Source organism: Plasmodium yoelii (genome assembly GCF_900002385.2).
Source record: "Plasmodium yoelii strain 17X genome assembly, chromosome: 6".
In the NCBI taxonomy this organism is placed as follows: Eukaryota; Apicomplexa; class Aconoidasida; order Haemosporida; family Plasmodiidae; genus Plasmodium; species Plasmodium yoelii.
Window position 1 is genome coordinate 1 of NC_036178.2, and position 14204 is coordinate 14204.

General features: G+C 24.1%; 2 protein-coding genes and 1 pseudogene across 2 annotated transcripts, besides 1 other annotated feature; all 3 read right to left on the bottom strand.

Annotated features, from left to right (window-relative positions):
• Positions 1–3094: 3094 nt before the first annotated feature.
• PY17X_0600011 lies at positions 3095–4019 on the bottom strand (annotated as a pseudogene).
• Positions 3095–4019: a sequence feature (fam-b protein, pseudogene).
• Positions 4020–6207: 2188 nt separating this feature from the next.
• On the bottom strand, positions 6208–7420 carry PY17X_0600021 (PIR protein; the record flags this gene model as incomplete). Its single annotated transcript, XM_022957179.1, has 3 exons — positions 6208–6273; positions 6379–7269; positions 7406–7420. The coding sequence occupies 3 exons, from the start codon at positions 7418–7420 to the stop codon at positions 6208–6210; spliced, it is 972 nt and encodes a 323-aa protein (XP_022811072.1).
• A 2299-nt stretch (positions 7421–9719) lies between these two features.
• On the bottom strand, positions 9720–10795 carry PY17X_0600031 (PIR protein; the record flags this gene model as incomplete). Its single annotated transcript, XM_034637430.1, has 3 exons — positions 9720–9806; positions 9897–10658; positions 10781–10795. The coding sequence occupies 3 exons, from the start codon at positions 10793–10795 to the stop codon at positions 9720–9722; spliced, it is 864 nt and encodes a 287-aa protein (XP_034493404.1).
• Between the last annotated feature and the right edge of the window lie 3409 nt (positions 10796–14204).

Sequence of the window (14204 nt, forward strand, 5' to 3'; positions counted from 1 at the left end):
AACCTGAACCCTGAACCCTGAACCCTAACCCTAAACCCTGAACTAAACCTGAACCCTGAACCCTAAACCCTAAACCCTAAACCCTACCCTGAACCCTAAACCCTTGAACCCTAAACCCTGAACCCTAAACCCTGAACCCTGAACCCTGAACCCTAACCCTAAACCCTAAACCCTGAACCCTGAACCCTGAACCCTAAACCCTAAAACCCTGAACCCTAAACCCTGAACCCTGAACCCTGAACCCTAAACTGAACCTGAACCCTAACCCCTAAACCCTGAACCCTGAACCCTGAAACCCTGAACCCTAAACCCTGAACCCTGAACCCTAACCCTGAACCTGAACCCTGAACCCTAAACCCTAAAAACCCTGAACCTGAACCCTGAACCCTGAACCCTACCCTGAACCCTGAACCCTGAACCCTAAACCCTGAACCCTAACCCTGAACCCTGAACCCTGAACCCTAAACCCTGAACCCTACCTGAACCCTGAACCTGAACCCTGAACCCTAAACCCTGAACCCTGAACCCTGAACCCTGAACCCTACCCTGAACCCTAACCCTGAACCCCCTGAACCCTGAACCCCCTGAACCCTGAACCCTGAACCCTGAACCCTGAACCCTGAACCCTAAACCTGAACCCTGAAACCCTGAACCCTGAACCCTGAAACCCTGAACCCTGAACCCTGAACCCTGAACCCTAAACCCTGAACCCTGAACCCTAAACCCTGAACCCTGAACCCTGAACCCTGAACCCTGAACCCTGAACCCTAAACCCTGAACCCTGAACCCCCTAAACCCTGAACCCTGAACCCTGAACCCTGAACCCTGAACCCTGAACCCTAAACCCTGAAAACCCTAAACCCTGAACCCTAAACCCTGAACCCTAAACCCTGAACCCTACCCTGAACCCTAAACCCTGAACCCTAAACCCTGAACCCTGAAAACCCTGAACCCTGAACCCTGAACCCTGAACCCCCTGAACCCCCCCTGAACCCTGAACCCTGAACCCTGAACCCTGAACCCTGAACCCCCTGAAACCCTGCCCTGAACCCTGAACCCTAACCCTGAACCCTGAACCTGAACCCTGGAACCCTGAACCCTAACCCTGAACCCTAAACCCCTGAACCCTGAACCCTGAACCCCCTGAACCCTGAACCCTGAACCCCCTAAACCCTGAACCCTAAACCCTGAACCCCCTAAACCCTGAACCCTGAACCCTTAAACCCTGAACCCTGAACCCTGAACCCTAAACCCTGAACCCTGAACCCTGAACCCTGAACCCTAAACCCTGAACCCTGAACCCTGAACCCTAAACCTGAACCCTGAACCCTAACCCTGAACCCTGAACCCTGAACCCTGAACCCTGAACCCTAAACCCTGAACCCTGAACCCTGAACCCTAAACCCTGAACCCTGAACCCTGAACCCTGAACCCTGAACCCTGAACCCTTTATACCCATATAGTGTATCAAATAAACATAATACATATGTTCGTATTTAATACTTTATCTATTGTTATTACTATTATTATTGTTACTGCTATGTAACTATATAGTACAACGGAACAATTAATGCACTCAATAAGAATCCTTTAAATCAATGTAGAATATTTCCGTATTTTATTGTTTTAAAGTATATATTTTAGAATGTATATCATATTGTAAAACATTTTATTTAAATTATAGATTTATATTTTGTATATATAATAACCTAATAAAAATATTATTTCAAATTAATTATTACATACTTTTGCTGTATATTTTGCATTAATATATAATTGTATATATTTCCAAATTTAACATATTTCAATATTAGTAGTTGGTATAATATTTTACTATATTAGATCAATAGCGATATTCTATATATCATATTATTTATAATTATTAGAACTATAACATTATATTTAATATACTTATGTTTTTTCAATTTACTATTTATAACATATTTCCAATTTATTTATACCTCAAAATATAAAATTTACAAATTAATAGTGATTAATATGTTAGTATACCTTATGATAAATAAATTATGCCGTATAAATCAATTTCTATTAATACAAAAAGAGAATAGTAACTACAATTAAAACTTCAAAAAATATTATATAGTTCAATTTTTTATGTGTTACTAAATACGTTAGAACCATAATAATATCTATAGACAACGTTATATTGTCGATATATACCAACCTATACTTTATCACTATCTATTATATGTCCCCAATGTCCTTAATTAACAATAATAATATGCCCATATAATGCACAGCAATATTCAAAACCAATTATCTTATAATTCATATCCACCTTCACATATAATGCTATTATTACAACATATATTCCCGTAATACAATTTAAATCAAAATAATAATGACACAAATAATAACTTTTACTAAATAAAATTTCCATAAAATTAAGAAACATATTATGATGTGCATAATTCAATATACTCCCTCATTAACAAGTTTTATATAATAGACAATTATCATATACCATGATATCACTTCATATATGAAATATAAACATTTTATTTTAATCATATTAAATCGACATGAACACTCAATTGTATATATTATACTTTATGGGAATTATGGTATTGCCCCTTTCATATTAGTTTATACCCCCTTTTTGATTGCATATTTAGACGACATCCCGTAATTAAGTATACGAGGTAATAAATATTGTCAAATTATAAACAAACTAATAAAAATATAGTCCTAACCCAAAACAGAGATTACATAAAACAAAACTATAACTTATAGTACAGAACCCTGACACAAAATACGAGTTTCCCAAAATGCAACTCTAAACCTCACCATAGCTTATAATTTTATTAATAAGTGCGTTTATATTAATAAATTCAAAATCCATTAATACATAATATATATCCATGAAAATATGGACAAATGAGATTTTGACAAACACTAAACAAAGATAAATTAATTATATATTAAATTAAATGTATATAATGAAACATACAATTAAATCATATTTCATTATTCTATATAACGTAAACAAATGTAACTTTTATGCCAAAAAATATTAAATATACTATTTTTAATCATTTAAACAGGTATAATAAAACATAATAATAAAGAGTGATTATTTTGATGTTTTTGATTTTTTGGGTTTTTTATATACTTTCATGATTAATTTAATGTATTGACAAGACCTAATAAATGTTTCAAATGAAACCACGGAACATAAAACAGTAAATGCGATAGGAACGGTTCCTGATATTATTATCACCAAAGAAAGAAAAACCAACAATATTGACCTCAATTTTAATCCTTCGTACAATTCGTTTATCTTTCGTTTATTTTTATAAGTATTAACACTACTTAAATTGGGCTGTCTATATTCTCTCTCCAAGAAATTTACTTCGTTTTTCAATTGGTTATAGTCTTCACCTTCTGATACATAATTATTTTCATCTTTTTTTCTTATTCTTTTATTTTCTATCACTTTTGTTGTTATTCCACTATCCCCCATATTATCAATCTCTTTTTTTACTTCTTTTAATTCTTCTCGAATTTTATAAATTAACTTTTTAGTTCTTTTATCTAACTTATTTAAATCGGGTAATGTACTTTGTCTTTATGATTCTTTATATATGAATTTATAGCATTTCGAATATGTATAATTTCTTCGTTATCATCATTGTACTCATTAAGTTGTTTTGTAAGACTAAAAGTTGATTCATAAAAATCATTTAAATCGAACTCCTTTTCTACATCTCCTAATATTCTATTGCTTCTAAATTTTATTATATTCCTTTCATGCCATATTTCCTGCAAAGAAATAAAATATTTATTAACATATTTCCAATTAATTTTAATTTTCCTTTAACTGTTTTACCAATACATCAAACAATAATATAAGCTTAATGTAAAACAAATAGATACAAAAACTATAATCAAATATCATTAATAATAAAAGAAAATAATATGTAACTTACATTTTTCCCATATTCAAAAAAACAAATAATAATTGAAAAAAGAACGTATTTTAAAATATTGACTCTCATTTTTATCTTTATTTATTAAATAAATGAAATAATAAATGTAGTTTGAAATAATGATGATAATTTGATATTTCAAAAATAATAATATTTATTAGTTTTTTGAATTTCCAATAGAATTATGTAACTGTTGTTATAAACATCGTTATATTCATTAAAAGTATTTATCGATATACATATTATTATGTTATTTTTTTTTCAAATAAATATTAATTTTTCTCAAAAAATACACCATTTTTTATAAACTATTTTCCCTAAAATTTATTTTTTGAAAATTTGTTATACAAATCATTTTTTAATACAATTTATAATACATTAGCATATTTAGTGATATGGTCCTAATATTTTATGAACTTATATATTTCCATTATTCCTTACATATGAGAAACTAATAAATATCAATTAAAATAATAACATATTAGATACATATATATTTTTTATATGAATAAATACAAACATATAATGAAAACATTAACAAAACATCATTCTTATTTACATTTAAATGGTTTTTTATTATAATATTTCTCCAATTCTAAATATTAATAATATTCTCCACTTTATTTTCCCATTTTTTTGTAAAAATATATTTTTTTATATATTACCATGGAACCATTTTATTTATAAATATATCTCAGAATATACAACATCAAATATATTTTTTATATTCAAATAATGTAAAATATTCATATTTCCAAGTATACCTCCTATAAATCACAATGCATATATCAAATCAGAAAATCAAATACAATTAATAAGAAATCCTTTATTTTATCCTATTCATTAAACACATATTATAGTATATTTAATAGTTAAACATTATTTTGTCTTTATTTTTATAAATATTATTTAAATATAACATAAATATAGTACATTTCCTCATATAAAAATAGGCTAAATCAACCTCAATATTCCTCACACATATTAAACCCATAATTATTTGTACTAATAACTGAAATCCAGTTTATTTAGTATTCTTTAAATTTATACATTTTTTAAATTGGACTTAAATATAAATTAATTAAATTTATCATTCCAAAGAATCTTACTTTTATAAACAAAAAAAATCAATTAATAAATTGTACATGATCGACCTGAATAAGTTTGTATATATTAATAATCCCAGTTTCTTATCGACTCGATTTATAATATTTTTCATCTTTTTTTCTTACTTACGGTTCTCCCCCAACTCATAAATACTAACATAAACACTAATGTAAAAATCACAAAAATGTATAATATTTTCCAGTGGACATATTTTTTAAATATTATACTGACCCCTAAAATAGTGTGTATTAAAACAAATATGCCTTTAACGTAACTTATTTCACTTATATATTTTTTCTCCAAATACCACTTTATACTTTTATTCCATTCAAATTCATTCTTCCACCATTCCATTTATCATTCGGTTCAGGTGTTACTGAGGAAGGAAATCATAATAAATTATTTTCTTCCAATTCCATTCCATCTCCCCCAGTTTCTTATATTATGCATTGTTAATATTTAAATCAACGTTTTCTTTTGGGATCAAATCAATACTTTGGAATAATCTTTCTATATCTATTCCAATATTCGACCGATTCACCCATAAACCATTAACACAAAATTAACAATAAAATACAAAAAGTAAATAATTCATCAGATTTATCATAAGTTATATTAACACGAAATGCAATTCTTATAATTTGTCAAAATATATTACTTGTTTCTTTTCATAGTCATTTTCATCCTTATTTTTTCTCTTACATATTTAGACTTAATATGAATCTTAATAATTATAACCTATCCTATACATATTTTTAATAATTTATTTCCTATATATATTTAAAACAATTCTTTAAACTAATAAATGTTATCAAATTATAAAAAAATATTCAAAATTAAATGCAATGTAACACTTAATCCTAACCCGAATGTGGGGTCCACAAACACAACCCTGACCCATAACATAAAAACTGTCTAAAAATTATACAAAAACAGTATAAAAATGTTATAACTATATATATATATAACATTATATATTATTGGTTATATTATTTAATTATTATTATAGACCCAATAATTATGTTCAAAAATTATGGTGAAAAATTATTTATTTTCAAATAGACAATTTCTTAACATATATCAATCATTATTACTATTCCTGAAATAGTCACTACTCTTCAAATCTTATATTAATGAACCATTTTCTTCTTTATTTTTTTATCTTTTCTCTTAAATGTCGTTTTTGGGTTCGTTTCCGAAATCCAAATAACGAATACTAATATAAAAATGGTAAACATATTATATATTTTTTGATAATCGCATATAAATAATCACAAAAATAATTTTTAAATATTATATTTTTAAATTCCTTATTAGTTACCTTATAAAAAATCCCCAAGAATATTGGTATTGCAACAATTATCGATAAAACTGGAATTAATTTGTTTGTTATCGACGAACTTGATGATGTAACTCCAGAATCGTGTACATGATTATGTGCAGAACTTTGTACACTATTTTCTTTTACTTTTATCGGTGAAAGGGATTGAATGTCGCTACAATTAATTTTATTTTTATTACAATAACTTTTAAAATTATTATAATCATTTGATAATGTAGACAATACTTTATAATAGGGACTATCTTTAGTAATATTAGAATTTTTGTTAAGTTCATCATATGTTTTAACAAATTCTTTAGCATTTTCTAAATATTTCTTACTTGTTTTATCGTTTGAATCAAGTTCAGTATACATTTTACATAATGATTTAAATCCAGCATACAAATTAGGCACATCATTAATATCAATATCCATCAAACATTTGTTTGCATCTATGAACTCCTTAAAATTATTATATCCCGTTTTATCATTTAATTTATTACTACAATCTTCATAATTATTACTATTATTTTTTTTATTACACTTAGTATAATGCGTATTATTCTTTATATGTCCTTCATAAAAATCATTTAGGTTTTTTATTTTTTCATTTTTCTTTAGGTTTAACATATGATCTAACCATATCATTACGTATATAATAAACACTTTAGAGTGATCTTTACTTAAAGTACTAATCCTATTAACAACATTTTGCTCGAATAGCCATAAACATCCAGCATTTATCTTATCGAGATCAGTCTTACATTCTGTTTCCCCTGAATCTCCATTAGGGCAATAATTCTTAGCATTCCCTAAACTATGAATATCATTACTTGTAGATATGTTTAATTCATCGGGTAAATAGCTTCTCAATTTATCAAACCTTGCACACTAAGAAAACATTTAAAAAATATAATAAAAATATATGTTAATGAAACTCTTATAAAATAAAATTTAATGAATTTTATAGGTAATATAACATCGAAAAATATAAGGAAAAGCAAATTTTATTAAAAAAATTATTTACCAGGCGATAATCCATTGTAATTTTATTTTGTTTATAATATGTAAATTATGTAACATCATATTATTTTACATATTTTACACTTAATAAATGAGAAAATAATTGAACCATAATATATAATTGTCTATGGTTAAACATTTTATTATCATTTTTAATATTAATTTAAAGATAATATGGAACAATATAATAACTTTATGGTAGTTAGATAAATTCCCTTGTTTGAGGGATGTTTAATACATTTCTTACCATATGTATATATAATACAATTTTACATGAATTTTTATCCTTAATAACACTCATATGAGCATTATTATAAAAATTAAAGCAACATTCTAACGAATTAAAAATATATCTTATACATATGCTTTAATATAGAAAATAAACAACATCACCATTTTTGTTTTAATAAGTGGTGCCCCAAAAGTAATCTACTGCACAAATCGAAACAATTAAGAAATCCATTATTACTATAACCCCTAAAAGTATATAAATAGTTGTATTTTTAAATATGTTAAATACTTATATAATTGTTTCTTATAATATATATATAGTTTTTTCTAAAATGATAACATTTACAAAATAAGTTGCATTGTTCCATTTTTTAATTGGATATATATAATTTTATTATTATTTTTATTTAATATATATGCATTCCAATTATGTTTAATATTTTCAATAACTTTATTTTTATTTCCATATACTTCAATTTAGAAGTATACCTTATTGAGTAATTTTATAATATATTTTACGTATCGTTTCCACGGTTTAAAACAATTAGCACTGAACCCATACTTATTATTCTATTTATAAGATTAAATAAGTCTTTAAATGTATATTGTTTTTAAAATAATACTTAATAAATATTAACATATAAATAAGTATTGATGCAAATTTTAAAGAATAATAGAAAACTATGCGTAATTAAGTTGGTATATTGTTCTTTAAGAGGAGAGAGATAAGATATGTTTGCAATTTTAATATATAAATTTAAATAAATATTTGCTAAATGTTCTACATAGTTCATTTTTATCTTATATACTTTATTGTTATAGTTGTCAATGTATATATATTCAGATAATTTATTAATTCTATGGTAAAACAATGACAATATAATATGCGTTCATATGGAATAATAAAATGGCATTTAACATGAATTGAATCTTTAACCTTTTCTCTATTTATCCAGTTTTTTAAAATATATAACTACATATCTCAAATTGGATCTTTAAAAAATACATAAAAATTATGCCTTTATAATGCATTATTATGTGTCTTTTCGATAATATTAATGTTTAATTATATGAAGGTTTCACAATATAACAATATTTCAATATTAGTTATTGGTAGACCATTTTACTAGTTTATATGTATAGGCGTATAATAATAACGTTAATTTTATATACAATATTATTTATAATTATTAGAATGAAATATAATATGAAATTTTATTAATATATTTATATTTTTTCTTTTAACATTTTTAAAATATAATATATTTATACCTCAAAATTATAAAGTTTAAAAATTAATAGTGATTAATCTAATGTTATACCTTTATGGGAAATAAATTAATGTAAATAGAACTATTTCTATAATTTGAATTTAAAATATTAGCATAAAATGATACTAAATACAATTGAAAATTAAAAGGATAGTATAGATATATTTATAATTTAATTTTTTATTAATGTACATGATTTTATTGATTATTAAAACTGTTAGATGCATAAAATGCCTTTTATAGATAACGTTGTATTGTCGATCCTCGATCGATATTCCATGCATCTATATTTTATGAATATCTATTATTACAGTTCAATTGGCGTAATATAATTTAAATAATAATAATAATGACAAATATTATAAGTTTTACTAAATAAAATTTTCATCAAATAAAGAAACATTGTATGTATAATTCAATATAGATCTGGGTTATCAAGGTTTATATAATAGGAAATTATGGTATTCCATAATACTATTTCATATATAGTCAATATCTATATTTTATTTTGACCATATAAAATCGGCATGAACACTCAATTATATATATTATAACTTATGAAAAAATGTTATTTGGCCCTTTTCATATTAATGGCAATGCTCCTTTGGGAGACATATTTTTAACTTCATCACGAAATTAAGCATACGGGATGATACATATATTAAATTAGTATTTAAGTTATAAAAAATTAAATGCAATGTAATACTTAGCCCTAACCCCAATATGGGTTCCAAAACATAAAACTATATAAAAAATATGCAAAAATTACTTCCCAATAGACAACTTCTTAACATATATTAATCTTCGAATAATATATTAATGAATCATTTTCTTCATTATATTTTTTATTTTTTCTCTTAAACATTGTTTTTGAGATCGTTTCCGAAATCCAAGTGACGAATACTAATATAAAAATTTTAAAAAATGTATAATTTATTTATATTCACAAATTAATCAGTGATGAATATATTGTTTAATTGATTTATTATTTACCTTATATTCAATTCCCAAGAAAATTGATAATGCAACAATCATAAATGCAATTGGAATTAGTGTCCTTTTTATTACGAATTTTCGTGAATATGTTGGAAGTGATGGAGAATTATTGCATCCAAGACTATTATATTTTTTTTTTAAATTACAATAATCATCTGATAATGTAGATAATAATTGATTATAGGGGCTGCCTTCACCATTATAATAATCTTCATTAAGCTCATCATACATTTCAACAAACTTTTTAGCATTATTTAAATAATTATCGCAACTTGGGTTTTTTTCATGCTCAATATACATGTCACATAATAATATAAATGCATCATAAAAATTAGACATATCTATAATACTAATACTCATCAAATTTTCTTTTTTATCTATAAGATCCTTATAATTCTCATAAGCATTAACATCATTTATTTTATCATTATATTTCTCATCACTACATATAATATAATTATAAAAAGGGTATATACTTTCGTTTTCATCAGTTCTGATAAAGTTTAACATATAACTTAACCATATCATAATGTATTCAACAATATTGATGTTGCTTTTTGCAACAGATACAAAATTAGCAGAATTCTTAAAGAATGCATCAAACAAATATAAACATCCAGCATTAATTTTACCGGTATCATCATCACATTTATAACCAGTACAGTACTCTTCGAAAGCTTTCCCATTTGTAAATTCATAGCTAAATTTAGCGTTCAAATAATCGGGAAGCAAATCCCTTAGTTCCTGGAACTTTTTACACTAAGAAATCATTTAAAAACAATTAATATAACGTGTATTATTAAAATAAAGTTTAATGATATTTATGTAATAAAATATCAAAAAATGTAAAGGAAACTATTATTATTAAAAAATGCATATACCACTTCCTTATTCATTATAATGGGGTTTTATTTTTGATTTGTAAATTGAGTATAGGCATGTTCTTTTATATACAATGCCCCCAATATGTGACATAAATACTTTAACCCAATATATAACAACTGTCTGTAGTTAAATATATTATATGTTTTTCAATAATTAAATTAATATAGAATAATAAAATAATATTATTACTAAAAAAAGGTTTTATTTGTGTTTATGATAATTAGCTATGTTACCTTAAATAGAGAGTTGCTTAATACAATTTTTATTAAATATATATGTAATGAATTTTATACAACAAATGAAATTCTTACTAACATCTGGTACATCTTTATTATAAAAATGGATATCTTTCTATAAAGAATTTAAAGTATTTTTGAACATAGAAAAGGAATATATTTATATCTTATGTTTTGATGATTGTCCTTCAAAAAATTTAATGCTGTATAAATCTAAAAAAATAAAAATTATATTATTACTATAATCCTTAAAGTATATAAATAGTCATTTTTTTAAATATATTAAACTTTTATATACTTGTTTCTAATACAATAAACCACAGTTTTACTAAAATTATAGTATTTTCAAATTAAGTTATTTTACTTACATCTCTATGTAAATTATATAAATTTATATTGTTTTTAATGAATGTATATAAATTCATAATTAATTTTAATCAGTTCTATAACTTTATTTTTATTCCTACATATTCCAATTTAGAAGTATTCTTTATTTAGTAATTTTATAATGTTTTCCATATTTTTCCACCGTTAAAGTGGTAATTAGCACTGAACACGTATTTATAAGCTTAAATAAGTTTTTATATGTATATCGCTTTTAAAATAATACTTAGGAAATGTTAAATATATAACACATAAATAATTATTGATGAAATATAAGTGTAATAGAAAACTATGAGTTATTATATTGTCCTTTTAGATAGGAGAGATAAGGGACGTATGCTTTTTTAAGACAAGGATGTAGCCATATAAGATTTACCTATTCTACACAGTTTAATTATTTCTTATATTTTCTACCTTTAAAACTTTCAATTAATTTATACATTAAAAATAACTTAGAATTGTTTTCTAAATATATACTTCGCTTTTATATTTTATAATAAACCATATTTTAAGGAAACTATAGAATTATTAATATTATTTTGCTTGGTACTGGTAGTCTAATGTTATCACATTAAAGCATACTTAAATAAATGTTATAATATTTCATTTTATATTGTATACATACAATTTAATCTGATAACACCTTAATAATATATGTAATGAATTTATACCCATGTATTATATCAAATGAATTTAATAATTTTTTCGTATTTAATACTTTATCTATTGTTATTACTATTATTATTGTCACTGCTATGTAACTACATAGTACAACGGAACAATTAGTGCACTCAATAATAATCCTTTAAACCAATGTAGAATATTTCCGTATTTTGTTGTTTTAAATTAACTATTTTGGAACATATTATTTCGCAATAACAATATATTTAAATTATATATTTGTGAATTTGTATGTATATAATAACCTAATAAAAATATTATTTCAAATTAATTATTACATACTTTTGCTGTATACTTTGCATTAATATATAATTGTATATGTTTCCCAAATTTAGCATATTTCAATATTAGTAATTGGTATAATATTTTACTATATTAGAACAATAGCGATATTCTATATATCATATTATTTATAATTATCAGAACAAATTATAACATAAATTTTATTATATACTTATATTTTTTCAATTTACTATTTATAATATATTCCCAATTTATATATACCTCAAAATATAAAGTTTAAAAATTAATAGTGATTAATATGTTAGTATACCTTATGATAAATAAATTAACGTATATAATGCAACTTCTATTAATACGAAAGAATGGTAGCTACAATTAAAACTTAAAAAATGTTAGAAGCATAATAATATCTATAAACAACGTTATATTGTCGATATATATCAACCTATACTTTATCACTATCTATTATATATTAGTGATATGTTTAATTAATCTTAAAAACACACGTATTAATATGAAGGTATAATATATTGTAGACAATTGTTACAAATGAATCATCTTATAATTCATACCCACCCTCACATATAATCCTATTATTACAACATACATTCCCGTAATATAATTTAAATCAAAATAACTTTTACTAAATAAAATTTTTCATCGAACAAAAATGCATTGCATATTATAATCTCCATAATTCAATATAGCCCCTCATTAACAAGTTTTATATAATAGACAATTGTCATATATAACCAATATTTATATATCTAATATATTATTTTAATCATTTTAAATCTATATATTATACTTTATCAAACAAATATTATCACCTATTTCATATTGATCACCTATTTCATATTAACCACCTATTTCATATTAATTACCTATTTCATATTAATTACCTATTTCATATTAACCACCTATTTCATATTAATTACCTATTTCATATTAACCACACTACCCCTTTTTTCGTTGTATATTTACACATCATCTCCAGATTTAGCATACGCAATCATAAATATATTTAATTATAAAAAAATTAATTATAAAAAATTTAATTATAAAAAATGTAATTACAATATCCCAGAACCACAAACAATCAATCATCAAACATCAATCACAAACATAACCTTGACCCATAAAAAATTAACACCCACCCATTAAGAATATTATAATTAAAAAACAAATTAATTACATTATATATTTCTTGACTTTACAACTTTATGTTTCATTATTTTATTTCATATTTTATTTCACGTTTTTATTTCATATTTTATTTGTATCTTTTTTAACTTTATACTTTGTTTTATTATTAAAAGGAAAATTATAATTTGTATTCATTTACAAAAACCATAGCCATCAATATTAATACCAATAAATAATTTTTATAAAATTAACAATTTTGCTAGAAAAGTCTTATTTAGTAAAATTTGTATTAAAAGTGATAAAAAATCACAAATGTGTAATTACCATAATATAAATTTTATCATTATGAAGTAAAAAATGTTGTTATTATAGTAGTATTAGTAATATAGAGAATTAACTGCATTTCTCATACTAAATTAATTAAATAATATTACTATGATCTTTTATTTACTAATGTAAGTATATGTGTATTTCCATACGTAATGAACTGCTTTATAAACTTTAAATTTAGTTTGATCAATTATAAAAATATAAAATTTGTGTATTCATAATGCCATATATTAAACATATCATTTATATAATTAAAGTTATTTTTGATATTCATTATTTATGAAAGCTTCTGTTATTGATGTCGTTTTGTGGTTGAATTATTTAAATAACAAATATATTAAACTTATAAATCTGATAAAAGAACACATTTACCGTTTAAATAATAGTTTTTATACTTTAT